Source organism: Ursus arctos, unplaced genomic scaffold (genome assembly GCF_023065955.2).
Source record: "Ursus arctos isolate Adak ecotype North America unplaced genomic scaffold, UrsArc2.0 scaffold_4, whole genome shotgun sequence".
Taxonomy (NCBI): domain Eukaryota; kingdom Metazoa; phylum Chordata; class Mammalia; order Carnivora; family Ursidae; genus Ursus; species Ursus arctos.
Window position 1 is genome coordinate 92388297 of NW_026623056.1, and position 26830 is coordinate 92415126.

Here is a 26830-nt window from a genome sequence, read left to right on the forward strand (position 1 = left end):
CCTGGGAACAGGCTCACAAACACCTGCTGTAAATCCCTGCCCCCACGCTGGGACCTGTACCAGCCCATCATCCCCTGCATCTGTCCTTGTACCTGACCCTGTCCCTGCCATCCCCTGCAGAGACCTGACTCTGACGCTGTCCCTGCCATTCCCGGCACTGGGACCTGACCCTGACCCTGTCCCTGCCATCCCCTGCACTGGGACCTGATCCTGTCCCTGCCATCCGCTGCACAGAGACCTGACCCTGACCCTGCCATCCCCTACACAGAGACCTGACCCTGACCCTGTCCCTGCCATCCCCTGCATTGGGACCTGATCCTGTCCCTGCCATCCCCTGCACAGAGACCTGACCCTGACCCTGCACCAGACCTGACCCTGACATCCCCTGCACTGAGACCGGATCCTGTCCCTGCCATCCCCTGCACAGACCTGACCCTGACCCTGTCCCTGCCATCCCCTGCACGGAGACCTGCCCCTGCCCCTGCCATCTCCTGCACAGAGACCTGACCCTGACCCTGTCCCTGCCATCCCCTGCACTGGGACCTGATCCTGTCCCTGCCATCCCCTGCACAGAGACCTGACCCTGACCCTGACCCTGTCCCTGCCATCCCCTGCAGAGACCTGACCCTGTCCCTGCCGTCCCTTGCAGAGACCTGACCCTGACCCCGCCATCCCCTGCACTGCGAACTGATCCTGCCATCCCCTGCTCCAAGACCTGACCCTGACCCTACCATCCTCTGCACCGGGACCTGCCCTGTCCCTACCCCTGCCCCGCCCTTGCCCCAGGACTTGTCCCTGCCCCGGGACCCGGACACTGGGGACGCTGGAAGGCGCTGCCTCTGAGAGCAGCAGAGGCTCAGACCTGGCCCCCATCAGGGCAGCCCCTCAATGGGGCTGTCCCCAACATCCCGCGAAAAATCCCAAGGACTGCCGTCCTTCTCAGTCCCCATCCCGCAGAGGCGGCTCGAGGAGTCCAGTACAATTAAAAACTCGGTGCCGTCTATCTCGTAGGTGAGCAGTCGATCGGATGGAGTTTTCGTAGAGTGGGCTTAAAGATTCTGGACCGCTGAAATTGGCCATCCGTCTCTTCCTGGAGAGGACCCAACGCTAGCTAACCTCGCCGCCGAACGCCGGGAGCTGTGGCGACCAACAGACAGCCGAGGCGCGAAGGCGCGACAGAAGCCCAACCGGGCGGCTCCGCCCGCAGCCAGGGTCTGCCGCGCTCGCCCCCTGAACGCGCTGCCAGCGGCGGCGGCCGGCGCCTTTGTGACGCCATCAGCCCGCGCGCCGCCCCCGCCGCCGCCGCCGCGAGCCGCCCTGTGCGCAGTCGCGGCCCCGGGCTGCTCGGCGGCGGCGGGAGGCTGCGGGCGGAGGGCTGCGGCCGGGGATGGTCCGGCGGGCGCGATGGCCCCCGCCATGCAGCCGGCCGAACTCCAGTTCGCCCAGCGGCTGGCGTCCCACGAGAAGGGCATCCGGGACAGGGCGGTGAAGAAGCTGCGCCAGTACATCAGCGTGAAGACGCAGAGGGAGACAGGTGGGCGCCCGGCGGTCAGCCGCGCCACATGGCGGCCGGGCCGGGGGCCGGGGGAGCCGGGGGGAGCGGCGGGCGCTGCTGCCGGGCGCTGCTGCCGGGCGCTGCTGCCTGGCGCTTCCGCCGCGCGCCTGTGTGCGTCCGCGCCGCGGGAACCGCTTCCCGCCGGGTGCAGCCCGCCGTGATGGTTGAGGAGCTGCCTAGTGTGCCCAAAGTCGCAGGGAGTGGGGACGCTGAGAGTGGGCCAGGCTGCCGGACCCTGAGCCCGGCCCTCGAATCACTACGCCAAGCCGAGTGTTTCTACTGTGCTCCGCACGGATTCACGTGTTGTCTGGTCTGACACCTTAGGTACAGGAGTTTAGAGCAGAGAAGACAGAATCCCTACTTTGAAAGTTGCACTAGTAAGCCGGGGCAGGAGGTGGATAACTAAAATAGAGTTTTGTAAGTGTAGGAAGGGAAAGGAAAATCACGGGAAGAGGGAGCTCCTCTATATAGGCTGTTCCAGGAAGACCTCTGGGGTGATGAACGGGCGCGAACAGAGGCGGGAGAGAAGAGCAGAGCGTGCCCTAGAAATGGCTGGAAGACCAGTTAAGGGAGAGAGGGTGAGGGTGTTAGGACTTAAAGCTGGAAGAGTGGGCAGTGGCCTTGTCACGTTGGGCTTTGTAGTTTGTTTCCTGACTGCAGTGGGGTGCCAATGAAGGATTTCGTGTACCTGATGCAAAACATGTTGTGAGCTCTTGGTGTGAGTTACAGTATGCCGTGGGGGTTTTGTGCTGTGCTTGGATAAGTGTTGATTTGTTTACTGCTAATACTAATAACTTTAGAGTCTACTTGAAAGAACAGATGTGATCTACCCCTGTACTGGCTTTCTGAGTTTGATTTATTTTGAGGCGAAATCATAAAGGACTACCCAGGATAAAGAAAATACAGTTTTATGGGACGTCTGCTAGAAAGGAATGAAGAACAAATTCCTAACTTCAATTCTGCTAGGGATCTCCCTGAGAGATTTCACTTACTGTCATGGTTTCAGGGATCCCAAGTCCACGGAAGGTTCCTAACCTGAAGTCACCGGAGCAGACCTGGCTACTTTGAGCTCAGAGAGGCCTTATGGACAGGGCACTTCCACCTTGGTGTCCCGTGGGCACCTCAGACTCAGATGCCCAAAAGTGATTCATTTTCCTGCCCCTAAAACCTTTTCTGCTTCACCTCTGTCACCATTCACTCAGAGTCTGCTGGACACATGGTAACGTCCTGGACTCCTCTTCCTGATCCTCTCCCCCACCCCTCATCCGTTGACTCTGGCCTCTACCCGTGTCATCTTCTGAGTTATTCTGCCCTCCCTGAGCCCCCTTTATCTTATCTAGACTCTGACCTTGCTCACTTCCTAACCAGTCCCTTAACTCCATTTGCCTCTCTTTTGAATCTGTCCTCCGCAGACCAGCCCAGGGCATCTTCTAAAACTGTTCTGATCACATCACTGCCTTCCTGGATTTCCAGGTCTGCAGGCAACGGTCTGTCCTCCCTTTCCCTTCCCACCTCAGCACCTACATGACTTCTTCGTTTTGGTTCCTAGGGTACAATTTCTCTCGTCTCTGCCTTTGCCTCTCTCTTTCACTCCCAGCATTCAGTCCAACATCACTTCCTCCAAAGTGCCTTCCCTACTATCTTACACCACCCCTCCAGGATTCCAAAATAGCCAGTGTGTCTCTATCGTGGCACTTAGCTGCTTCTTCGTTGTCTGTTAGTGTATCATTCTTCCCCAAACAGTGTAAGCTTCCGTCTGTCTGCTTAGCTAGAAGTGGGAGCCCATCCAGGCGTATGCCGGCCTGCCTGTACACAAGAACAGAAGAAAGGCCAGATGCATTACATATGGGCTGAGATGGCCAGTCAGAGCTTGTTGCTCAAACCCCTTTGATGAACAGGCCCAGGATCTAAGGGGACACAGGGGCATGAGGCCAGTGGGTGTACACCAGTGCTTCCAGGGTCCTGTCTGGTCAGCACCCATCACGCTGAGAGAGACTTATTTCGTATCTCTTGTTCACCACCACGTCCACCTTGCCTGGAGTACGCTGGGCCTCCGGAAAAGGAACCGTATGGTGAATGTGGTGGACAGTGACCATGGGGCGGAATAATCAAGGCCGCCGCCGCCCCTGAGCCCCATCAACATGAAATGCCAGTTGGGGAGTAACTCAGCCTGACGTGCGTCTCATGGACAGGCTCACAGTTTGTTGTGTTTTGTCATGTGCATAGTAAAGGAAATATGAAATCTTAGTCTTACTGACACAAAGAACTGCCCATCAGCAACATAAATAGCTGTGTGACTTTTTTTTTAGAGTGATCTTGGAGCACCTGGGTGGCTCAGTTAAGTGTCTGACTCTCGAGCTCAGCTCAGGTCTTGATCTTGGGGTCATGAGATCAAGCCTCGCGTTGGGCTCCATGCCTCGCATTTAATAAAAAATAAAAAAATAATCTCTACACCCAAAGTGGGGCTCAAACTCACAACCCTGAGATCAAGAGTCAGATGCTCCACCAGCTGAGCCAGCCGGGCGCCCTGATAGCCCTGTGATTTTAAAAACAAATTGGAAATCTTTGTAGTGTTTAAAGCAACTAAATGTTGCTTTGGTGTTTTAACTGTTGGTGCAGAGCACTCACAGACTGATCGCTGTCCATGGTTTTAGTCACGAGAGCTCATTTGTACTGTTCATTCATTCATTCGTGTCTTCAGCAGACACAGAGCACCTGCTGTGTGCTGTTATTATTCTTGGCACTGGGAATAGAGCAGTGAACAAAAGACAGAATTCCCTCCCCCCAGTTTTATTGATTCTGCAACTTTAAACATTTAACATCTGCAGAAATTGGGATGTATCTTAAAATCAATCTTGTGAGCATTTTATTTGCCCTTTGCTTTCATTTGGTGGCACATAAAAGAACCGTGCATCTTAGGGCTGATGGGGTCTCAGATTCAGTAATGAGGGAAGTGTTTCTTCATGCTGTTATGTTTAGGGGTCTCTGGACCCCATAGGTAGAATAAATGAGAGCTGTGGATGCTTTAACTGACCAGGTGTGGACTCACCCAGACCTAAAATGATTCCTGAGTCATTTCGTGCTAAGAGTAGCAGTCGGGTTTTCTCATTTCGCAACTTGTTGGAATTTACTCTGCCCACATCTCACTTCGTGTTCGCCTCATTTGCTGTGAAATAACTAAACCTATATTGTCAGAAACAGTGGCTTTGGTTTAAGAAAGTCAACCCCAAGAAGACAGGTCTGGGCTGAAACTCTTTAGATGAGTGCTTTACCCTCAGAGTGAAGAGAAATTAAATGATGAGCATTTCTCTGTTTTGCTTTAAATGCTTCAAAAATGGGTACTTTAGGCCTCCGGTTATGGAATGAATAAGTCATGGGATGAAAGGTACAGTGGGGAATATAGGCAGTGATAATGTAACAGTGTCGTGTGGGCGACACATGGTAGCTGCGCTTGTGGTGAGTACCTGAAGCTGATGTGACACTGTGTGTCAACTCTAAGTCCATTTTTTTAAAAAAATGAGAGGCTCAGTCAGTGGAGCATGGGACTTGATCTCGGGGTCAAGAGTTTGAGGCCCACATTGGGGGTAGAGATTACTTAATAGATAAAAGTTTTTTTAAATGGTACCTTGTTTTGACCAGCTAAATTCCTGGGTGAAAACAAATGATTTTTATACATATATTGAAAGTACATGTATTAAAAGGAGCTTCAGTAGCCTGCCGATGAAGAACATGAGACAATCATAATACCTACCAATAGTGCTGAACAGTGCTTTACTCTTACAAGGTGCTTCTAGTGCATGCTTTTAACTGTGATCCTAACCGTAAACTGTGTATATATCGCAGGTGAGGGAACAGGCCCAAGGGCTAGCTGATGGTTTTCTAATATAGCACAGCCAACAGTTAGTGAGCTGGGACCAAGCCACGGGTTTGTGACACTTTGCTGCCTCACATAGGAAGAAACAATATGTTTTCATGCCCGGCCCCCTTTCCAGCCCACTGTCTAGGGTCTACTGTCACCCTGTGACTTTGTGGAAATCCACAGTGAGGGAAGAGTATCACATAACCCTCTCTAGCATATCCTTCGCATCTTCGCCTACTACAGGGATGGGTTAGCCACCGATACTTGGAGTTGGTGTGACACGCTGGTGCACTTAGAAGAACCATCTGGAGATAAATACACACTGTGCTATTTTTAAGTGAAAAAGGCCAGAGTATGGAATGCATAGCACGTGTGACGCTATCTAGGTTCCACACACACAGCTGTGCGTCTGTGTGTTTCTGTACCATGTGTAAGTACTATGTCAGTGCACAGGAGCACCTAGAAAGATGCACAGCAGGCAGATGGCAGTGGTCGCTCTGGGGTACAGGAGGTAGTAAACAAGGTACTTTTGGTTGTGTCATTTTGTTGTCATATATGAATCTTTGCAATAAAACCGTTTTTATTGGTTAAGACTGTTCTTCAGTTACAACCTGACTGAACATCCATGCCACATTAGTTTTATTTACTTACTTATTTATCTATTTGAGAGCGAGAGAGCGTGTGTGCACACAAGCAGGCAAGCAGGGGGAGGAAAAGAGAGGGAGGCAGAAGGGATCTCAAGCAGATCCCACGACCCTGAGATCATGACCTGAGCCAAAACCGAGAGTCAGACACTTAACCGACGGAGCCTCCAGGTGCCCCCAAGCCAAACTAGTTTGAAAGGGAAAACCAAAGCACAGCGTCATGGCAGAGCTCAACTGATGGCAGCAGGACTGTTTTTCTCCGTTGCAAACTCTGCTCCCCTGGATTGCTTCCCTTCTCACACAGGCTCCCCAGCATGTGGCGAGGGGCCTGAGTGCAGGTGTAGACCATGTCCTCTTCATATCTGCTGGGAGAGAGCAGGAGCCCGAGATGGGCTCATCTGTTCAGCCCTGAACCAGCCCTGTGGCCAAGGGAATTCACGCGTTTTTGGCAGCAGCCCAGCTTGCTGGCTCCCCTTTCTGTGGGGTGAGCCCCACCCAGACCCCTGCCTCCCTCCCCAAGCCCTGCCTGGAGGGGATAACGGTCCAGCTGCTTGGCAGAGGCAGGGGCTGCCCAGCACCAGGCCTCACACAGGCACCACTGTCATTCAGTCCCGTGCGCGCTCAAGTTTGCCGGGGTTCACGGTTTTCTAGTTTCGTTATGAAGAGTTTTCTACACAGAAAGAAGAACGAAAACAGCCCATGGTAACACTTCAGTGACCTCATGCACTCCTTTTTTCCTTCTTTTTCTTTTTTTTTTTTTAAGATTTTATTTATTTATTTGACAGAGAGAGACAGCCAGCGAGAGAGGGAACACAAGCAGGGGGAGTGGGAGAGGAAGAAGCAGGCTCACAGCAGAGGAGCCTGACGTGGGGCTCGATCCCAGAACGCCGGGATCACGCCCTGAGCTGAAGGCAGACGCTTAACCGCTGTGCCACCCAGGCGCCCCTTTTCCTTCTTTTTCTTAAGAAGGGGACTCACTTCTCCACTTCAGCCGCTGTTACTTCCTGCCTGGTTTGTCCCGTGCGTCAACTTCTCCTCCCACTAACGTGTTGTGGAGCAAATCGCAGACATCTCCTCTCCACGCACCTCGCTGTGGGTCTCCAGACGATGAGGACTCTTTGTACACAACCACAGTACCGTTACCACACCTGTTTAAAAGTCCTTCGTATGAAATAACTAATCTGAGTTTTCCTGTCACCTTGTGAATTTTTCTGTGACACAGAATCCAAGCAGGAGCCAGCCACTGCACTCTGCAGCTCCTGTCCGTCTTTCCCTTGCAGTTTACTTGTTGCCGGAACTGGGTCACTTGCCCCGGGGAGTTGCCTGCATTCGGTGTTTTGCTGACTGTACCCCATGGTCTCATTTGACATATTCCTCTGCCCCCGTGCTTCCCCACGAACTGGCACTAACGGTTAGACTCTACATGATGTCGGTTAGTTTTCATCTTTGTAAGAATACTTAGCAGGTGCTGCTGTGCTCTTCCTGTTGATGACAGCTGCCTCTGCAAGCTAAGATGTGACAGTGGAGGTCCGACTTATCCATCCTAAGTTCCTTGCCCTACCCACTAAATCACGATTGAATGTAACTACAAGTCACTTTGACAAACTTCCTGTGATCCTGATTGCCGTTGTCTCAGCTCTGGGGTAATCTGTCACTCACGCCATAGCTGTGCTAGCAATCAGCAACACCACCGCCCCCCCTCCGTGTGGCTTATTCATAACAAGGTGGGAGGGGTGGAGAAGCCAGTTGCCACGTTGTTGGCCCAACCCCTAAAGGAAATATATTTTAATAAACTTTACTCTAGTTCCTGGTATAGTGGTTTTAAGTGAGAAACTATCACAAAGAATCCAAATGCACCGTGACAAAAGTGTTGATATTAGAAAGGTCTTCGGTAACTGGGGAGTCAGCATCTACGCACCTCCAAAGGTGCGCTCTCAGCTCTCAGTGTGCTGAACTTCAGTGCGTCAAAGGGACCTGTGCAGCATTTTTTAATTATCTTTTGGTGTATTGAAATCACATGGATTCCCAATATATATGTACTTGTTTGCATTCACCTAGTTTGTCCTTTGATACTCCAAGAGATTTTTCCTAGTATCTCCTAGTGAAGTACTAGTACAGACCACTGGTAACATGCACCAAGACATGAGGATTCTGTTTGTTCTCCGTAGGTTTGGAAACTCCAAGAACGTACCTTGCCTGATTTTTGAGATCCCTTATGTCCCTCAGCAATCATTTCATGACACCGGGGATCTACCCGGGAACTAGAAGGCTGTGTGTGACTTGTGTCTTGGTCAGAGGTGGTATAGGGCTTAAAAATGAGTCCAAACAAGGCTAACCAAGGTGACGTCACTTAAAACAAGGCAAACATTGCCCAGTTCATGAAAACTGTAACCAGGAGGGAAAGAGATAGGGGTATAGCCAAGTTTGACCTCTTGGCAGGATCCTTAAAAGGGTGTCTTTGCAAAAATATCCCAAACCTCTCCCATTTTCCCAGGGCCAGTTGTATGAGACTTAAGCAAATCCTCCGTTTTGTTTCATGAGAGCAATGCACATGTTGGTGGGCGTGGTGAGGTGCTGGTGTTAGGCGGAGAGGAGCACACAGAGGGAGCTCATTTCATAAACGACCACCTCACTAGTTAGCTTCTGTTGTGATGACATGCGCTTCCTCACGCTACTCAGAGAATGAGGGCGCGCCACTACGACCTGCCCCATAAACAGTAACACCACGGAATCTGTACGTGTTTATTTTGTACCACAAGGAAGCGTATGCTTCAGAATAAAAAAGACATTCTCAGGGGCACCTGGGTCGCTCAATCTGTGAGGCGTCTGCCTTCGGCTCAGGTCATGATCTCGGGGTCCTGAGTTCGAGCTCCTCCTCAGGATCCCTGCTCAGCAGGGAGTCTGCTTCTCCCTCCCCTTCTCCCCCTCCCTGCTTGTGCTCTTTCTCGCTCAAATAAATAAATAAAATCTTAAGAAAAAAAAAAGACATTTGTGGGTAAGAGAATGAAAACATTTGTGGTATTATTGTCGCTGCTTGCGTGGTGGTTCTAGACACTGAGACAGGAAATGCAAGGACTCTAAGATGTTTGTGCTGTTTTGTCCCCTAGGAGGTTTCAGTCAAGAAGAACTTCTAAAAATATGGAAAGGGCTCTTCTATTGCATGTGGGTGCAGGATGAACCCCTCCTACAGGTAACATACAGTTCCTTTTGTCATATGACTGGGGTTTTTGGCCCAATGGATAAAAAGGGCTTGTTTTCTGCTGGGTCAGTCTCCCGTGCACGTGAACAAATTATGAAGCCACGGCTCAGGGTTCAGTTGCTCACCTCTTGTCCATCTAGAGAGGGACACAGTGGCCAAGCAGTGAGGTTATCTCTTCAAATAATGAAGAATACACATAAAACAGAGATTTCTTATGTGTCTGTCATAGTCTCATAGGTTGGTTCCATGGAAGGCTTTACATATTTTAAAGTTTCTGTTTTATCTGTTATTATTGGTGATCAGTTGTGGCATGGCACTGGTCTAAGAGCCTGTGAGCACTGGGCTCCGAGCCCACCTCTGCCATGAGTTGAGTGGGTGCCAGGACTGGGCAGCCGCCTTGCTGGGGGTCAGGCTCTTTGTAGAGAAAGCAGTGGACCGGTCTCTGACACCCCAGCCTTAAAGTCCAGCAGAGACTTGGCACAGATGAGTATGTGTTTCTGGACCCATCTGCCAAGCATGCTGAGCCCCACCACCAAAACCGTTTCTGAAAGTGATGCTCACTGTTGACGGAGCTTTGCTGTGTGCATGAGAGCAGATCTGCCTTTGTAGAGTGGAGGGCGAGCCTTGAGGAACGCTCCTTGGAAGCCTGCGCTACGTAAGCGTCGTAGACTTGTCTGCATTTTAGCGTGCGACTTCACCACTTTCCCCAAGCCATGTAATAGCAGGCTTTGATTTATTGCTGCCACCCCACTGAACATATTTTGAGTAGGACAGCAGGGCAAAATATTTTTAAGTTACATTCAGAAGTAACAACCGACAGCTTTAGTGGAGGAAGACAACAGATGAACGGGAGCATCATTTCCAGTCTGGGGGCTCATTTAAAATGGGCGAGGAAGACGTGAGCCCAGATGACGTGCAGGTCACACCGAGGAGGGCTGTTCTCATGTCACTCGTGAACAGGATTCTTGTATGGACTCTCCCCAGGGCGGGTCTCTTCCTAGACCCAGACCCCCAAATTCTCCCCGCCAGCAGGCTTGCTGCGTTGTAGCAGGACTTGATTTCCTGTGGCCCTTTTGCACTGGACAGAGTCTGGATGGGTGCCGTTCACCTTCGCTCCCTACCCCCACCCCCCACCCCCCATGGCAGCCTGGCTGCGAGCGAGCCGAGGCCAGGACTGTGTTCCACACGTATCCCTGAGGAGAGACAGTCCCCGTGTCTAATTTGGGGGCTTAGGATAGAATCTTCATTCATTGATATACTTTTAAAGCCAAGAATGGACAGCTAGTTTACCTCTGTGGGTCATTTGAACTGAAACTAGGGATACTTCTCTAAACGTGCGGCGTGATGCTCAGAGGCATACCACGTTGGCACAACAGCCCACTGAGACGGGGGTGTCCCACTTGGTAAAACTGAAGTAGTGACGTAACAGGAGGTGCAGACGCCAGCAGATGCTGTCCCGGCCAGTGCTGCCGCGTAATAACCCCGCTGTCTCTCCCCGACCCCGCCTTTGCAGGAGGAGCTAGCGAACACTATTTCCCAGCTCGTCCACGTTGTTAACAACTCAGAGGCCCGTAAGTCCTGATCATTTCATGACTTTCAAAACTTCCTCGTTCATCAGCTTGCGTAACTTGCCTAGGAAACTAGGCACTATTGTTTCTCCTTCCTTGAGGGTTTCCATTTTCCGGGGGCTTGTTGAACCAGCACATGGGGCTACCAGTGTGTGCATGGCAGGCGACAGACCTTCCCCGTGAGAAGGCCGTAACCCCAAAAGAGGGCCAATAAAAGAGGCATCTCGTGCAGTATCGTGTGACCCGTCAAAGATTTAAAAAAAAAAAATTTTAAAGTCTCCAGAGTCGGCACATTCTGAGTTGCTGAAGCGCTCTCAGAGGCTGTGCGTGCTTGTGCCAGGGCTCGCTGGAGTCTCTGGCTGCCAGGCTGTCCTCCTGAAGACTGGAGCCATGTAAGGTCATCACTGGTGATAAACCGTAAAGTAAGCCCTCTTTACCAAAAAGAACAAATGCAGGGAGAAAATGAACTATTTCCAAGACGTTCAGGCTTTGATTCCTGACAAAGGAAGAGACAGACTGCAGACCTGGTTGTTGGTTCTGCTTAGCACACCTCAGAGCGGACCCTTCCCACTGGCTTAGTAACCCCAGCGGCCCTGTGTTTCAGCCGGGCCCCAGCCCACTAGTAATGAGTAGAATTCTACACGCGAAATATCATCTAGGTTTTCACATATCAAGGAGGACACATTATGCAAAAAGAAGTAAAAACAAACAGAAAAATTTGACAGTTATTTTTGGATGGAAAAGTGGTAGATTCATGGCTCAGAAGAGAAAAATAGAACATTTTGTTAGAGCTCAACCAGCTGACACAGAACATGAACCAAAAGGCTGAGTTTCTATGCGGATCGTCCAAGTGTTGATCAGAACGAATGCTTCGGAGTGATTGTTAGGTGTAGGTGGGCAGACAGGGCCTGTAGACATGGCTCAGAGAATTTCTGATTTTAATAGAAACAAAGCTTTGAGGCAGGTAAAGAAAAACGCTCCGTGGAGCGTTGTAGTTGGACATCAGGGTATTATCAGCCTTCCTGTGATAACAGGCTTTTGCGGAAATGGAAAATAAGTTACTGAGCAAGTTTAATTATTGACCGAATTTTCTAGCTACTGAAAAAATTCTTGGAAAAAGTAAATCATAAATAATCCTAGTTTGTTTCCCTTTGTTACTTTCTTGCTGTATGGTAGTATGTGAACCTGACAACCAAGTATTCAAAGCCTTTCGTTCACTGCAGAACACCTGTTCATTCAAACCTTTTGGCAAACCATGAATCGAGAGTGGAAGGGGATAGACCGGCTGCGCCTGGGCAAATACTATATGGTAAGACCTGAGCGCCTTTCCCGCGTCTGCTTCAGAAGCCGGTGAAGGGCACGGTGTTGAGCTGCTTCAGAGCAGTGGAAAGGTGTGTCTGTGAAGCAGAGCGAGCTCCAGGCTCAGTGTGGCGACGGGTAATGTGATCGTGGGACATCATTTGCATATGTGCTCGAAGGTGGCTCTGTTCTCTCGCAGCTGTTGTGAGTTTGGGGATCCTTAGTGAGCACTTTCTGATGGAAAGTTCACTGTGATGACGGTGACTGCACTGTACGAATGCAGGCTGTACCAATTCCACTGGCCTCTTCATTCTGCTAACTGATGGACATTTCTTACTTTCCCTTTTGTAACAAAAGTTGTCTCTCTCTAGCTGATCCGTTTGGTCCTGAGGCAGTCCTTTGAAGTTCTGAAGCGACATGGCTGGGAAGAAAGGTCGGTAAAGTATTGGGGCAAGCATTTGGTGGTTTTAAAACTTTTAAAGTGGGGCATCTGGGGGGCTCAGTCGGTTAAGCATCTGCCTTCAGCTTAGGTCATGATCCCAGAGTCCTGGGGTTGAGACCTGCATTGGGCTTTCCGCTCAGTGGGGAGCCTGCTTCTCCCTCCCTCTGCTTTCTCCCTCTGCTGTCTCCCTCTGCTCTCTCAAATAAATAAATTAATTAATTAATTAATTAATCTTTTAAAGTGATAGTGTGTTTCTCAAGCGTTTCAAGTAGCGAGCTGAGCTTAGTTGCCTGATCTCTGCCTTTCTGTCTGCTGACTCCTGTGGGAAGCAGAACCTCCTTACTCGTGAAGAACCAGGAGCCCAGTAGAGACTCCTGAAGGAGTTGAGCCCGCGTGCAGCATTTTATACCCATTCCAGGGATTGCTCTTCTCCTCGGAGACTGCGCTCAGCCTTGCACTGTTGCGCAGTGTAGCAAGAGAACAAACGTGACTGTTTTCTTTCAGGGAAGAGCAAAGCGTTGGTATGCTGTAGTTTACAGAACCGTGTGTGTTGTTTTCTTCAGCCGAATCAAGCTCTTCCTCGATGTCTTGATGAAAGAAATCCTGCATCCTGAGAGCCAGTCTCCAAATGGAGTGAAATTCCACTTCATTGATATTTACCTGGATGAACTGTCCAAGGTGGGAGGGAAAGAGGTAAGAAACAGTGGGACAGCGGGCCGGCAGTGTCATGAGACCACAGCTGACCTGACCAGGACTCTGGCTCTCCATGCAGTCCCAGAGCTATGAGCGGCATAAATGGGCTCAACTTGTCTTTTGACAGATTCTTCCCCATCTGGGAATGTGTCCTAAGCAGCTACTGGGACACATGAACAAAGATTGTGCGCTAAGGATGTTCCTGGATGTCTTAGAATTGAAAGCAACTTATGTACTCCAGTAATAACATAAGAACATGGTCACGGTATTGATTTTTTTAAAAGCTGTAGGGGAAAAAAGCAGCAGACAGAGCTGTGCTCATGGACGCCTTTTTCGAGTGTATATTTATCCATGAGGAGACAGTGCAGGAAAGGAGACATGTTAGCTTGCACGTGATTATCTGAATTTGGGAATATCAGCAATTTTTACTTTTTTATTTTTACACTTTTTTTTAACAGGTGTTCTGCAGTGAACACTTTTTTTTTAATTAAAAGGAAGTAGAAATACTACATTTTTACCCACTGGTTTGTCTTATAGTTCCCGACAACATCTGTATAGAACTGTCTGTAGAGCAGGGGACGCAGAGCAGCACGGATCGGTGGGCTGGTTTTCTCTGGCCATTGCACAGCGATGCTCAGGCGGCTGGAGGGCGGCCAGGACCGTTAGCCTGGCTCTGAGCATCTGGGGAGTTCATGCGGAGTGCATTTTGGGTGTTGACAGAAGTGTTTTCCTGATCCAACCTGTGTGAAAAATGCAAATGGCTCCTTTTTCTAGGACAAATCAAAAAAATTGTTTCTATTCTGTTTCTAAATTTCAGCTTTTGGCAGATCAGAATCTCAAGTTTATTGATCCATTCTGCAAAATTGCTGCCAAGACTAAGGAGTAAGTGAGTCCTGTGTTTGTTTTTGCCGCTTCATTTGGTACTTAATTGTGGGTAATGGTGTTAAAATTGTTGGGAGGCTCGAGGCAAGATGCCTGTGATGGTTTATACAAAGCCCAGAACAGCTGAACTCTGAATTTCCATTAGCAAGACGTATGACCCTTAGAGTCATACCTGGGCTCTGCTGGCTTGACCCCAGACATTCCAGGAGTCACGCCCTCCCACAGCCACAGTTCCGTCTGCCTTTACCACGCGCTGCCCGCTGGTTCCGCACCGCTGCGGCTGGCTGGCGTGGGAGCGCTGCAGGCCAGGGGATGGGCCATGGCAGGCACTCGGGAGGCTGCAGTGGGCCGAGCGCGAAGCACCCCGCCACAGCCGCTAAATGACCAGGCCATCTGTTGTGCTTCCACTCTCAGCCAGACGTTGGTGCAGACGATAGCGAGGGGTGTTCTTGAAGTCATCGTAGACCAGTCTCCTTTCGGACCCGAAGAGACCCTCGAGGAACAGAAAACTCAAGTGGGTGAGAGCGAGTTCTCCGAAGAAGAGATGCCTGAAAACGAGGCGGCATGGAGAAGGCCAGCCAGTAAAAAGAAGCCGGGTGAGACGATTCCCTTGAAGTCTGTCTGTTTACATAAAGTTCTCCTCAGCTGAACACTTTTTAATGCATTTGTTGGAGTCTCACTGATACAACCTAAGAGTTTGTCGAAGGGGGCCCTGCTGTGGGCCCCCCCCCCCACCGGGAAGGGAGGCCCGGGTGCACTGACACACACGGCTGTGCACCTGGGAGCCCCCCACGCCCACGCCTCCTCCCAGCGTCACATGAGCGCCCCCAGGGTTTCACGTTGTCATTGCTTTTGCTTTGGCTTTTGTTTGTTTCTGTTGTTTCGGGTTTTTTGCCGTTTAAACATGCTAACGTGGACTTGCTTCTGCAAGACGGTCGTGGGCGCTCACGCTGCGAACGTTCCATAGTTCTGCCTCCTCGCTTCCAGGGTGCGTAACAGCTGTTGGGGGCTGCTGCCGCTGGGGCCAGTCCTAGTCTTCAGGGGCTGCCTGTGGAGCCTGCATGTCAAGGTGCCGGTGTTTCCCACTCTGGCAGTGCTTGATGGCATCTCAGGGCGCAGCATTAGGTAAACGGTCCGATCAGGATATGCCTGTGCTTTTGAAATGCTGTATGACATTAAAAAGCCGAGATTTCAAAAACCAACGGCCAGAGGCAATTTAAACATTTTTTTAATAATGGGACACAAAACTATGTATAAGGAGCCCAGTTTGGTATGTGTCCTTAAAAATCTGGAAAGATACCAAAATGTCAGTCGTTGGCCACGTGTGGCAGAGTTATGGGTGTCTTCTGCTTTCTTTGTACTTTTGTCTGTTCTAAACTTTCTACAGCAATCATGTATTTTAATCAGAAAAACAATTATTAAAAAAAAGAAAGAAAAATTTTAATCTTAAATTCAGCATAGGTGACAGGATTAACCAGCTGACCTTGAGCAGGTGTCCTGCGGTCTCGGGAGTTGTCCCCTGCTCCTCCTGCGCGCCAGGTCTCTGTCTGAACTAGACACCTCTCCCGGCTCCGGGTGTCCTGCTTGTTGCCTGGGACCTGAGCACGCAGGGCCCTGCTCGTCTTCTCCAGGCTGTGCCCGGAGACGCCACCACTAACGAGCTGCTAGGATTTGACAAGTTGTGAGTTTTCCTTAGTGGATATTATCTGCTTCTTCATGGGCGCTGGTTTGTTAAACGTTAGGAGTTGCATTGGTGTTAATCCACATCTGTGAGAAGTTAGTGTATTGTATAGATTTTTACCACAGCCTCAAATTTACCTGAAGCTGGGGACAGACTCCTGGGTGCGCTCTGCTCCCGCGTGCGGGGCCTCCCGCCCAGGGGCTCCTGCCCCCGCCGCCAGGGTTCACAGGAAGACAGAGCGTGCCAGATGGCACTGAGGGCTGCAGAGGGTTTGTCTGTGACGTCATCAAAAGGCAAAATGTGTCATTTCTCCAGGACTTCCTTTAACAAGCCTTCTTTGGGAGATGACAGATGTGTTTGCGGGGTATCTGTGAAGAGACCGACAGTGGCTGCTCTGCACGTAGTTGTTGCCATGTGTTTGAAGAGCTCTGTCTCTGGGTGTGTTTTGATAGCGCTGGGCAAGCAGCACTCCAGAAAGGACGGGGTCCACGACGACGGGGAGAGAGGCGGTGGGCGCCTGGAGGACGCTGGGCCCCTGCTCCAGGTTGGTAGAACGTAGGTTTGCTGTGCAGTGGCCTGGCTGAGTGGGAATTAGGGTCAGAGCTCATTATCCCCAGGTCCCGAGCATGCAGTCGTCCTTAATCCCTTCGCTCCCTGACGTCACCTTCCTTACAATGAGCTTACTGGGGGCAAATTTAAATGGGACAGAATTTTGAAAGATGTTGGTATTCGCTCTGGCTTGAACTGTTATGATCGTTCCCTTCCCTGCAACAAAGGCAGCTCGGTGCTTTCCCAGTGAAGGTTACTGTGTTACCAAGAGCAAGTTGGACGTCTAGATTCAGTTTACAAAGCAGCACACCAGGCAAATTTTATGTGGTGTGTTTTACCACAATTTTTTTTTTTTTAAAGAAAGAATAAATAGAACAGAGGAAGATTGGCATTCCCCAAAAATAAGTAGAACAGATTTCTCAAAGATGGCATTTAACCTTTTGGTCACTGAGTCTTAGCACTCACCTGTTAAGACCATCCTGCTGCTGAAGGCGCCCGGAATCCCCCACTGCTGGCTTCTGTCACCAGTGGAAGTGACTTTCTAAGGGTGTGGTTTGCCTGCGGGTTTATGTTTTGTTGCTCTTCTCGCACAGTTCGACTACAAGGCTGTTGCTGACCGACTCCTGGAAATCACCAACAAGAAGAACATCCCTCCCTTCAACAGGAAGCGTCTCTCCAAACTCATCAAAAAGTAAGTGACCAGTGGGCAGGGTCTGCTGACTGTCATCCGTGTTTGCGCAGCTCGCGGTGGACGGTGCGTCCCCTCCACCCTCACCTCTGCCGGCCTTCATCACGTCTAGCCCTAGCATGCAGCGTGCCCATGTCAGCTGAAAGGTTTTGGGGAATAGCCACTCCCCTGCCGGCACGTCGACGCCTCACGTGCCCCTGCACTCAGCTCCTATAGCCGCCTCCTAGTGGTGCAAAGAGAAGTCGATCGGTGATGGCTGCATTTGTAGAGCCAGAGATGGCGGTGTAAGGGTGCCGCTTAGGTGTGGCCGAGGTCGCTCAGCTCCCGTCGCAGTGATGCCAGAGTGTGGCCGTACCAGGAATTCAGCACGGAGCAGCACCGTGGCTTCTCGTGGTTGGCGACAAGGAACAGCCGAGGTGGACTGCCCGCTGTATGAGCAGGCGCTGCTCTGAGCACTGGACATAAATTAGCTCATGCTAAGAAAAGCCCTGCAGGACGGCTTGTCGTTTCCCCGCCTCACAAACAGCTCGGCCGGGGCACGGGGCTTGCCCGACGTCCCAGCTGGCAGGTGGCGGGGCTGGACTCACACACGCTGTCCGCTCCCCCAGAGCTCTGCCCCCCACCCAGCACACGGCCCCCTCACTTCCTTTTTGTTCTAACCCCGGCACTGCATGGAACATCTTCTCGACGAGGTGAACAGAGAGGACAGTGGGACATAAACAGAGATAGAAGCTGCTTCAGCCTTGAGACAGAAGTTTGAATTTCTTCTGTGTGAATGAACCAAGATGGAATCTCTAGATCGCCACGTCCTTGAGGGCGCTGGCCTTAACTGAGGGCAATTTGTCCTTCAGGCCTTTGCATCCCCACCACCTTTAGCCTCCCCTTCTAGAAGGAAAAAAGTGAACTAACACACCCAGGGAGCACAGCTTAAAAGTTGTGTGCATGTGTTTTCAGAAGACAGAAAGAAGGACTTTCTTCAGGGGCTTTTGTTCTCTGTTTCAGATTCCAGGATCTCTCCGAAGGTGAGGAAGTCCGAGGATTACAGCGGGTGATGTTACATGACCCCGGGCCCCACTGAGGCACTTACAGCAAATATTGCAAAAGAGGATTCAGAGACGTTGGGAACATGAATAGCGGCCTTTACCTGTGAAGGCCGTCCGCTGGGCAGAGCTCGGGGGGCCAGCATGCAGGGCCTCCCGTCCCAGGGACCCGAGCCGGGGTGGCATGGGCGGTCATCGTCCTTTTGACAGGAAGGATTTCTGTTGGTCTAGGAAGCTTCTGGTTTGATTCTTTAGGAAAAAGAGTTGACCTCTTAGACTCCCTTTCCTTTGCTGCCATGGTCGGTTGTGCCCCTGGGGGAGCTGTTGTCTGTAGCCGGTGACGCGTGAGCGAGCGTTCCTGGGGAGCGGCTGAGCCCCAGGGGCCGCGCTGTCAGGGTGTCCCCACGGTGCGGTTCCTGCATCCGCAGCAGGTGTGGGTTGGGGAGGTCGTGAGAAGCGGGAGTGAGGACGCAGGGTCAGGGTGGAGGATCTTCCCGTGTGAGGTGGGGCCAGTCTCAGGAAGCCGACACATGCCGCTCGTGTCCAGCAGGCAGTCTGTCTCAGCTCGGTTTTGCGGAGGAGGCTTCTGCTGACCAGGACGAGCAAGCCCTCAGCCGAGGGAAGCATAAGAAGAAAGGGAATAAACTCCTAGAGAAGACGGAGCTGGAGAAAGAGACAGGTGAGCCGAGAAGCTCGGCGGACGAGGGAGGGGGAGGCCAGGTGCAGGGCTGCCTGGGTCAGGGTGGAGCCGCAGCGCCCGCTCCTGTGGCTCAAGAGGAAAGACGCTGAGTGTGTGATTTTCTGCGGCACCGACAGGCTCCCTGAACGAAAAGCCCGTGTTACTCTTGCGGGGGGCAGCGGGCGCGGAGACCACGGGACACACGGCGCTTTGGGGCCCCGAGGTCTGGGCCAGCTGGGCCCCGGGGAGCCCGGCGCCCCGCCCCGTGCCCGGCCCTTGTTCACGGGCTGGGGCGTCTTTCTAGGAAACAGGTTCGCTCTTGAGGAAGAGGAGAGCGACGCCAGCGTTCAGAAGAGGAAACGGAAGAAGAAGAAGAAGAACCACCTGCAGCCTGAACGTGTGCGGTCGGGGGCTGAAGCCGGGCCCCCACCGCAGAACGGGGCTGCCGAGCCCGGAGCGGGCAGGGCCCCCGCGCCGGAGCCCGGCCCCGCGCACGGCCGGAGGAAACGGCCCCGCAGGAGGAGCCCCAGGGCGCAGGACGGGAGCGCAGCGGCCGCGCCACCACCGCCTCTGGAGGACGCGCCGCCCGGGGACCCCCGCCCTGCGCGCGCTCCCGCAGCCAGCGGCGCCCCCGTCCCGAAGCGGAAGCGGAAGCTCGGGGCCCTTCCGGTCAACGGCAGTGGCCCGCCCGCCCTGGCCTGGCCCCTGCCCCTGGGCCCGGGCGGGAGGCTGAAGAGAAGGAAGGGGGAGCCCGGCAGCCCCAGCGCGTCCGGCCAGAAAGCCGCCATCTTGAAGAGGAGGAAGAGGACGAAGGAGGCGCCGCTGGTCCGGGCTCTGGTGAGGCAGCTGGCCCCAGTCCGCGGGGGGACAGGCCTGCGGGGAACGGCCGAGACCCGCGCCCCGGACCCCGCCCCACCAGGCTGCGCCCTCGGAGGCCGCAGAGGGTCAGCACCGAGCTAGGAGCAGTGTCCCCTGGCGGAGGACGCTGCTGCCCGGCGGTTGACACGGGCGCGCGGGCGTCTCCGGCACACCCTGTTCTCAGGCTCCATCAACTCCCAGCCAACCTTTGGCCCTTTGGGGGCTGATTCTCCTTTTTCCTTTTTTTTTTTTTTTTATTTATTTAACGGAAAGCCTACCTGGGCTTACCCGTGTAGAGCCTGTGTAAATGAGGAGCCAGGCTCTGGATCTGCTTTCCACGTCCCTCGTGGGGCCCTGCAGCGCGTCCCTACCAGTAACGGCAAACCGTTCCACCTTGACGCCAGGCCGGGATCGTTAACAAGCCTTGTGACCGCAGGGCTGCCGGTATTTCTTCCCCGGCCCTTCCCGCACGGGCTTGCTGACAGCATCCAGCTCGCGCAGGGCAGGCACTGTGCTGCGGCGCTCGGTGTGCGTAACAGGCACCCGAGTGCGCTTGGCTCAGTGCTGATCCCGGGCTAACGGTGTCTCTGATGAGTTAGCTGAACCAGTTTGTGGTCAGAAGTCCCAGCTGGGGGAGCACACGGAAGTCTCCCCTGGGCTCCCGGAAGTCTGTTCTCACCTTAGATCTTCCCTGAGCATCTCTGTCGCGGGTACCACTGTTCCTCAGCCCTCTAGACACCATTCATTGGTGCTCTTTCTTCGCTGAGAATATCAGGGAAGTCTCCGAGTCTCAATTCTCGGGCCCTAGCAGTCTTCCTTGGCACTGGAACTATTGCTAAAGAAGCCACAGGGTCAAGGAAGGTTTTCCTCTCAGAAGGGGTCCTTCCTGTGTCTCTGCTGTGGGCGAAGGTGCAGGGACAGAGGGCCCCCGGGTCTCCCCTCGTTTGTGGCATCATGGGGTCTGCTGAGGGAAGGCAGCAGTTTCCAAGCTAGGAGCGCCAAGACCTTGCAGAAGCTAGCAGTGTGATGTCCGCTCCATTGGGCCTCCAGACCCCCCAGGGACCCCAGACTCAAGCAGGGGCCTCACTGGGGATGGCAGTAGGTTGTAAAATTGTAAAACACCCAGCAAGGGTTCTTTATCTGCCAGTAACTGATCTGCAGGTCCTAACTAGGACCTCGTGCTTGCTCCTTCATATCAGACTTCTCAATGGAAGGTGAGGTCTCTGATCGGAAATGAGAAAATGAGTTACTATGTAACAGATGCTCTTTGAAAGGCAGAAATCTTCAGAGGAGCTAAGTTGGAAGATAGATAAAGATGGGTTCTTGTGGCTGAACAGCTAGGAAACCTTTGGCCATGCGGGCCCGGGGCTGGGTAGAAAAAGACCCGTGTGTGCCTGGAGTTCGCACCTGCCAATTCAAGAGCTGTGTGTGATACGATGCAGGAAGCACTGGGTGTGGGGTGTCCAAGCTGGAGACGCTGCGTCTCTCTCCCACGCATGACCTCTCCTCTCGTACTCCCTCACGCAGGAAGGCGGGGACGCTTTCAGCCCTTCGAAGAAGCAGCAGCTGAGGCCAGAGAATGACTTTGTGAAGTTTGACACCCCCTTCTTACCAAAGCCACTGTTCTTCAGAAGAGCCAAGAGCAGTGCCCCTGCCGCCTCCGCACCCCGTGCGGTGCAGGTACGTGAGCTCAGCCCCACGGGCTGCCCCCCACCCCCCTGCAACCGCACAGCCCGTTCCTGCCTGAGAGCCACGCACCCGGGCACATGCGCTGGGCCTCGGGCCCCGTTGCTGCCCTCCTGAGCCCGGGTGTGCTGTTCTGGGGGTCCCCAGGGCCGCAGTGGCTCTGGGGCTCTGGTCTCCACCTGGTGGCACGGGCTCATCTCTCAGCGATCTGGGACGGCCTGAGAAATCAGTCCAGGGGGGTTGCAGGTGTGTTGGGTGATGCCTCGTATTAGAATTTCTGGGAACAGGGAAGACCTGGAGGAGGAAGGACATCAGGGGTCCCTGCTCAGGATATTGGGGGGAGGGAGCAGCACAGTCGCCATCACGGTGGCAGGACAGGGTTGCGGCTGCTCCCAGAAGGATGTGTCAGGGCCACGGTGAAGCACATAGCCAGCTCCGCTAGGTGCCTTTGGGTGGTGTGGAGCGAGGTGCAGACCGAAGCCGCGTGGTCCGGGTGCTCCTGGGCTGGCCCTGCCAGGAGGCCCACAGAGCGGTGACTGTTTCAGGGAAGGAGGAGGTGCTGTTTCAGTACCTGCTTGAACTAGCAGAGGGGCAACTGCCTGTGTTAACTATACACACGTATGATGTTTGCGGAACACCTGCCAGTGACTCCACAGATAGAAGACAAATTCCTCTTCTAAACCGTTTATGGTCTTAAAGCACAAATGGTGTGGGTAGAATTATAAGGTTCGTCAGAAATGGGGGTGCTTCATCATGCAAAGTGGGCCCACGGGCAGGAATCTTTCAAATAGAAAACAGCTTAGATAATTCTCATGAATTGTTAGAACATCCAGATCTGTTATGCATGAAACACTGGGAAGCATGTGCGCTGCCCGTCGAAGCCAGAGTCCATCCCTGGTGTGTGTGAAACTGTAAAACTCAAAGTGAATGGCGGTCCTTGCAGCTCTGAAATGCCGAGCTTTTTCTTGTCAGCTGGGAGGTTCCGACACCACTCTGTGCCCTGCTTTCCTCCCCTGGATGCAACACGTGGCCGCCACATGGCCAGAGACACTAGGCCCAGGGCCGGCACGTCCTGATGGAGGGTTTCCCGGGGACAGCGTGGTCGCCTGGCCAAGCGTCTCCACCACCGCTGTCTCACTCCCTTTGTTGTTCTACCTTTACAGCGAGACAAGACGCCATCCAGCTCCAAAAAAGTCACCTTCGGGCTGAACAGAAATATGACTGCGGGTGAGTGTGGGGGATGGAGCCCCTGATCTGTTCCCAAGTCAGAATTCCAGCCACCAAGCTGTTGGTGGGGTGGCCAGGGTCTGGTGCTTCTGGAAGGAGCCTGTCTGGTAGAAGACATGGGGGAAAGCCATCTCCTCGAGCCTACCCACGCAGAACGCTTGAGGCTCTCCTGCCTGGGGGTGACTGATGGTCCCCAGTCATGGCTGCCTCTGCTGACATTTGGAGCCGTGTGTCCAGGAGGAGACGGGAGGAGAGAGATATTCTCATCTCGTCTGGTTGCGTTTATGTTGGTGCCGTTCGCTTGTTTTGTTTTGTTAACGGAAACCAAACTCTTTAAAGAACGTAATGCGTTTAAGACCTGACTTTTCATAGGGCCCACGAGTAAATGTGTGTGTGTGTGCGCACGCACGTGCGTTGGGGAGGGACCATCTGAGGGGCCCCTGGGCTTGCGAGGCCTTGTTTCGGGAGCTGGAGACAGTGGGAGGAGTAGATCAGCTGGAAAGAAAGGCTCTTCCCACAGCCACTCGAGCCTTAGGTTCATCCGTGTTCCCTGAGCGCCCCTGACCCCGAGTCCCTCCTGTCAGAACCTGACCCACCCGGCACCCCCTCCCATGCCATCTGTGGACGTTGGTTCATTCATTCCTGTGAAACAGGATGCTGACTCCATTTCCTCCAAAAGCTCTGGGCCTGCTCTCCACAGGGCCTCGTGACAGGGCTGCCCTGCTGGGGCGCGCGGCCCAGCTCCCATGGGGGACAGTGCTTGGCTGGGTGGGCGGGTCGGAAGTGCTCCACCGTTAACATGTGGCCTTGCTTTCATCTGGGGCAGAATTCAAGAAGACGGACAAGAGTATCCTGGTCAGTCCCACGGGCCCCTCCCGAGTGGCCTTCAACCCCGAGCAGAGGCCCCTCCATGGAGTGCTGAAGACGCCCACGAGCTCGCCTACCAGCAACCCCCTGGGGACCAAGAAGCTGCTGACTGCCACGCCAAAGAGAAGGCCGACAGCTATGGACTTCTTCTAGAGTAGCGGCAGGGTCCTTTTAAAGACTGTGTTTGTACAGATAGTCTATAAATTATAACTTTAAGAAGGTGGGGCCTTTTTTATTGTTTTATAAATCCCCGTAAATTGTATAAACAAGGTCTGAGCGGGAGCTGCTGCTTCTCCATCCCTTCTGTGGGGGCTGTGGGCGTCTTGCTGAAGGTTTTGCTACAAACGCCGTTGGTGCATGAGCTGTCCGGGGCCTCGTGTTTGCGGGTGAATTTCGTGACCCCCACCAAGGTGGGAGCTGAGCTCAGTGACCATCCGTCACATGGCACTGACGCTGTCGGCGCCGTGGGAGCGGGAGGCGGTGGCCTCGCCCACGGACGGCAGAGCTCGGGCGCTCAGCACTGCACTGGCCGTGCCGAACTGGCTTCCGGTGGCTTTTGGTCTTCGCCAAGCACGCGGGGCCTTCCTCCCCTGTTCCCCAGGTGTCTGGCAGTTTGTGCCAGGAAGACGTGTGTAACCAGATCAGCAATATGGTGGTAGCTTCTTTCCCCTGGGCCTGCAGGAGGGGCGGGGAGAGAAGAGCCTCCACCCTTAGGACGCCTCTTTCCTCCCCTGGGCCTTGTTTCCTTCCCTGTGTTCCTACCTCTCAGGCCAGCCCAAAGTGTCTTGACCGGTGAGCGCCGCTCGGCTCTCACCCGAGACTGTGAGCACGCTCCTTCCTCCGGGTCCTGTGCTCCGGTTGCTCTTCTTACCTGCATGTAAGCCTTTGAGCCAGCCGAAGTGACTGGCGTTCCCAGAAGCAGCTTTCCTGGCTCGGACGGAAATTCCTGTCCTCAGGCGCGGCGGCAGCATCGGAAAGGCTGAGCCCTACTGGAAGGCGGAGCTCGGCAGCCTTCAGGAATCGTTCGCGCATACGTATTTGTCCGTAGCTACCTTTATCTGAAGTACTGGCGCTTGCACTCGAGATTTTTATAGACTTCCGACCTCAGTTCATTACAGATGTGTGTGGCAGGCGCTCAGACTTCCGCTGGGGGAGCAGGGACGGACTGTGGGGAAGCCGCATCCGCCCCTCGAGCCCGAGTGACGGACACGAGGCAGATTCAGAAATCAGGTGGTCACCTAAGGAGAGCCACTGGCCCCCAGCTCCTGTTTGAGTTTACGAAGTAACAATCACAAACCTCAAGAAGAGGTACGAAACTCGGGGGTCTGTTGTTTGGGCATAGGGGTGCTCAGTGCTGCCCCTGGTCCGCTCTCCGCTCAGGGGACTTCGGGCCTCCTGGGAGTGAAAGCTGCCTCCCCCGTCCTGCCTCTGCCCCACGCAGGCCCCCAGCGTTGCCTCTGGGACCGACCATTGCTTCGTGTGACAAAGGAGGCCCACTGGGATGGCAGGGCTGTGTTGATGTGACTTCGGTTTCTTAATCACGTCATCAGGGTGGGGCTCTGCGAATACGTCGCCATGAGGTCAGGCAGGCCCGGCCGGCGCGTGGTAGAGGCCCGCTGAGAAGGAAGTAGGAACCTTGTCCTTTGCCTGCCCTGTAATAAAGTTTTGTCCAAATTAGTCCATGAGATAAGACAATTCACATTGAGCTGTCAGATAGACCCTGTAACGAGAAGTCTTAGGTCCGAGATGCCGTGGTGGTGTTTGCATGGGGCTTTTGTGCCGCATTCGGTAAAATGCTTAAAACCACATTCAAAACCAAATCTGATCATGGGAGAAGATTAGATTGGAATATTCAAGTATTTTTAACTTTTTGTTTAAAAAAAAAGTGTTTCATTATCCTTGGCCAGATTATTTTTCTAACAGTTTTTATTTTAGCTTTAAAGATGGGCCATGCAGTCCAGCGGGCTTGAGATATTTTAGCAAAAGACATCCGAGGGCACGGGCGGGTGGATGCAGGGACCTCCCTTCACACACACACGGCGTCCAGCCGAGCGTCCAGGAGATGCACCTGCTGGCAATGCCGCGCCTCCGGACTCGGGTCCAAAAGTGACCACAGTTCCATCCCTCCTCCTCTAAATCTGTCCTAACGTACTCCATTTTGTGGGTAAGTTCAGTGGGTTTACTGTGGCTTATTTTTAATGCCTAAATTTTGGCAAAAAAGGAAGGCAGAAAACTTTTTTTTAATTCTCATTACACACACACCAAGAATGTGTTGCACAAAGAAAATGTATTCAGAATACCGGTTTTCTATTCGATGCATGTTATTTTCCTAGGCAGAGTTGCTGAGGGGACTTGGAAGTGCAGAACTGGAAATCCTTTACATTAATGCTGGTGATCTTACAGTATTTTGTACAATGGTCCTCTTCCCCCCGACCCCGTATGTCTGGTTGGTTTTGTACAATTTGGTACTACACTTTATAAATGCATAAACCTTTCTAACTCCCTGTTTACGTGAAAGCACAAAGGAGGGTCAGGGAAATCGGGAAGTGCTTGTTAGTGTTGGAAAGGACATGAAAAGGAACCTGTCTTTTGATCTGTGTGTTTTCTCTGCATTTCCCTGACTCTGCTGGCAAGAACCGTGTGTTTACGATCAGTCTGTACTCCCGTCTACAGAGTGTGTCCGTCGCATCAAAGCCAAGTCCAATAAACAAAACCTGTCTTTGCACTCACATTTGTACTTGATGTTGGCTGTCCGTGTGCATGGAAGTAGGCCTCTGGGGAACGATGGGAAGGCAGGGAGTCGGCGGATGCTGACATCAGCCCTGCGTGCCTGACAACAAGGCTCTTCAGGGCCCTGTCCCTCTGCACGCCCCCTACCCAGAGCCAGCAAGGGGCTGCTGCGCACGGCTCCTGGAGAGGTTCCCGCAGAAACACCACTACCGGGCCTGACGCCTCTGCTCCACGGGCCTTGCCTCTGAGCGTGAGCAGAGAGGTGCCCGTGTCCCAGGGGGAGACGCCCAGCTCCCTCCCAGAGACATGGCTGCCACTTGGGTGGTGAGGCCACATCCTCCCGGCGACCACCTGCTCTCCTCCTGGGGACCAGCGACGCACTCCACAGCGGGCGGGTAGGCAGGAGACAGGTGCTGTGCCCTTTACCTTTATCCGCATGTGTTCCCGAACAAACTTACTCAGCTGTGGTCTAGATCCCAGACCAGTTCCGCAGAGGGTGACTTAAGCCCTAACATAACAATCCAAATACCAGTACAGCCTGTCCCCGCCATCTGTCGTCCCGACCTGACCCCAAGTCTCCACAGCACATCCTCGTGCCTTCGTCCGCTCCTTCAACAGTGGCCAGTTGAGTTTCGGTCTCTTGCTGTTCGAAAACGTAGCTCAAGTGTCAGCTGGGGCTTGCAC

The 26830-nt window shown here is 53.2% G+C and overlaps 2 protein-coding genes across 4 annotated transcripts in view; one reads left to right on the plus strand and one right to left on the minus strand.

Moving 5' to 3' along the window:
- The window catches only part of HSF2BP (heat shock transcription factor 2 binding protein), a 104062-nt gene extending 102812 nt beyond the window's left edge, over nucleotides 1-1250 (minus strand). Inside the window, exon 1 of the mRNA XM_026496572.4 lies at nucleotides 1117-1250. The gene's annotated coding sequence lies outside the window, so the exon portion shown is untranslated. The remainder of the gene's footprint in view (nucleotides 1-1116) is intronic.
- A 61-nt stretch (nucleotides 1251-1311) lies between these two features.
- RRP1B (ribosomal RNA processing 1B) lies at nucleotides 1312-26141 on the plus strand. 3 transcript variants are annotated; one of them, XM_026496288.4, is made up of 16 exons: nucleotides 1312-1534; nucleotides 9166-9248; nucleotides 10771-10828; nucleotides 12049-12134; nucleotides 12496-12557; nucleotides 13130-13259; nucleotides 14077-14141; nucleotides 14556-14737; nucleotides 16275-16366; nucleotides 16965-17062; nucleotides 18062-18081; nucleotides 18647-18778; nucleotides 19083-19615; nucleotides 21164-21316; nucleotides 22486-22549; nucleotides 23376-26141. In XM_026496288.4, exons 1-16 carry the CDS (start codon nucleotides 1405-1407, stop codon nucleotides 23567-23569), a joined length of 2082 nt encoding a protein of 693 aa, XP_026352073.2. In that variant the 5' UTR covers nucleotides 1312-1404; the 3' UTR covers nucleotides 23570-26141. The 3 variants fall into 3 exon arrangements, with proteins under 3 accessions (XP_026352073.2, XP_026352153.2, XP_057162667.1); XM_026496368.4 differs by having other exon boundaries at nucleotides 18650-18778; XM_057306684.1 differs by lacking the exons at nucleotides 1312-1534; nucleotides 10771-10828.
- The last annotated feature ends 689 nt before the right edge of the window (nucleotides 26142-26830 follow it).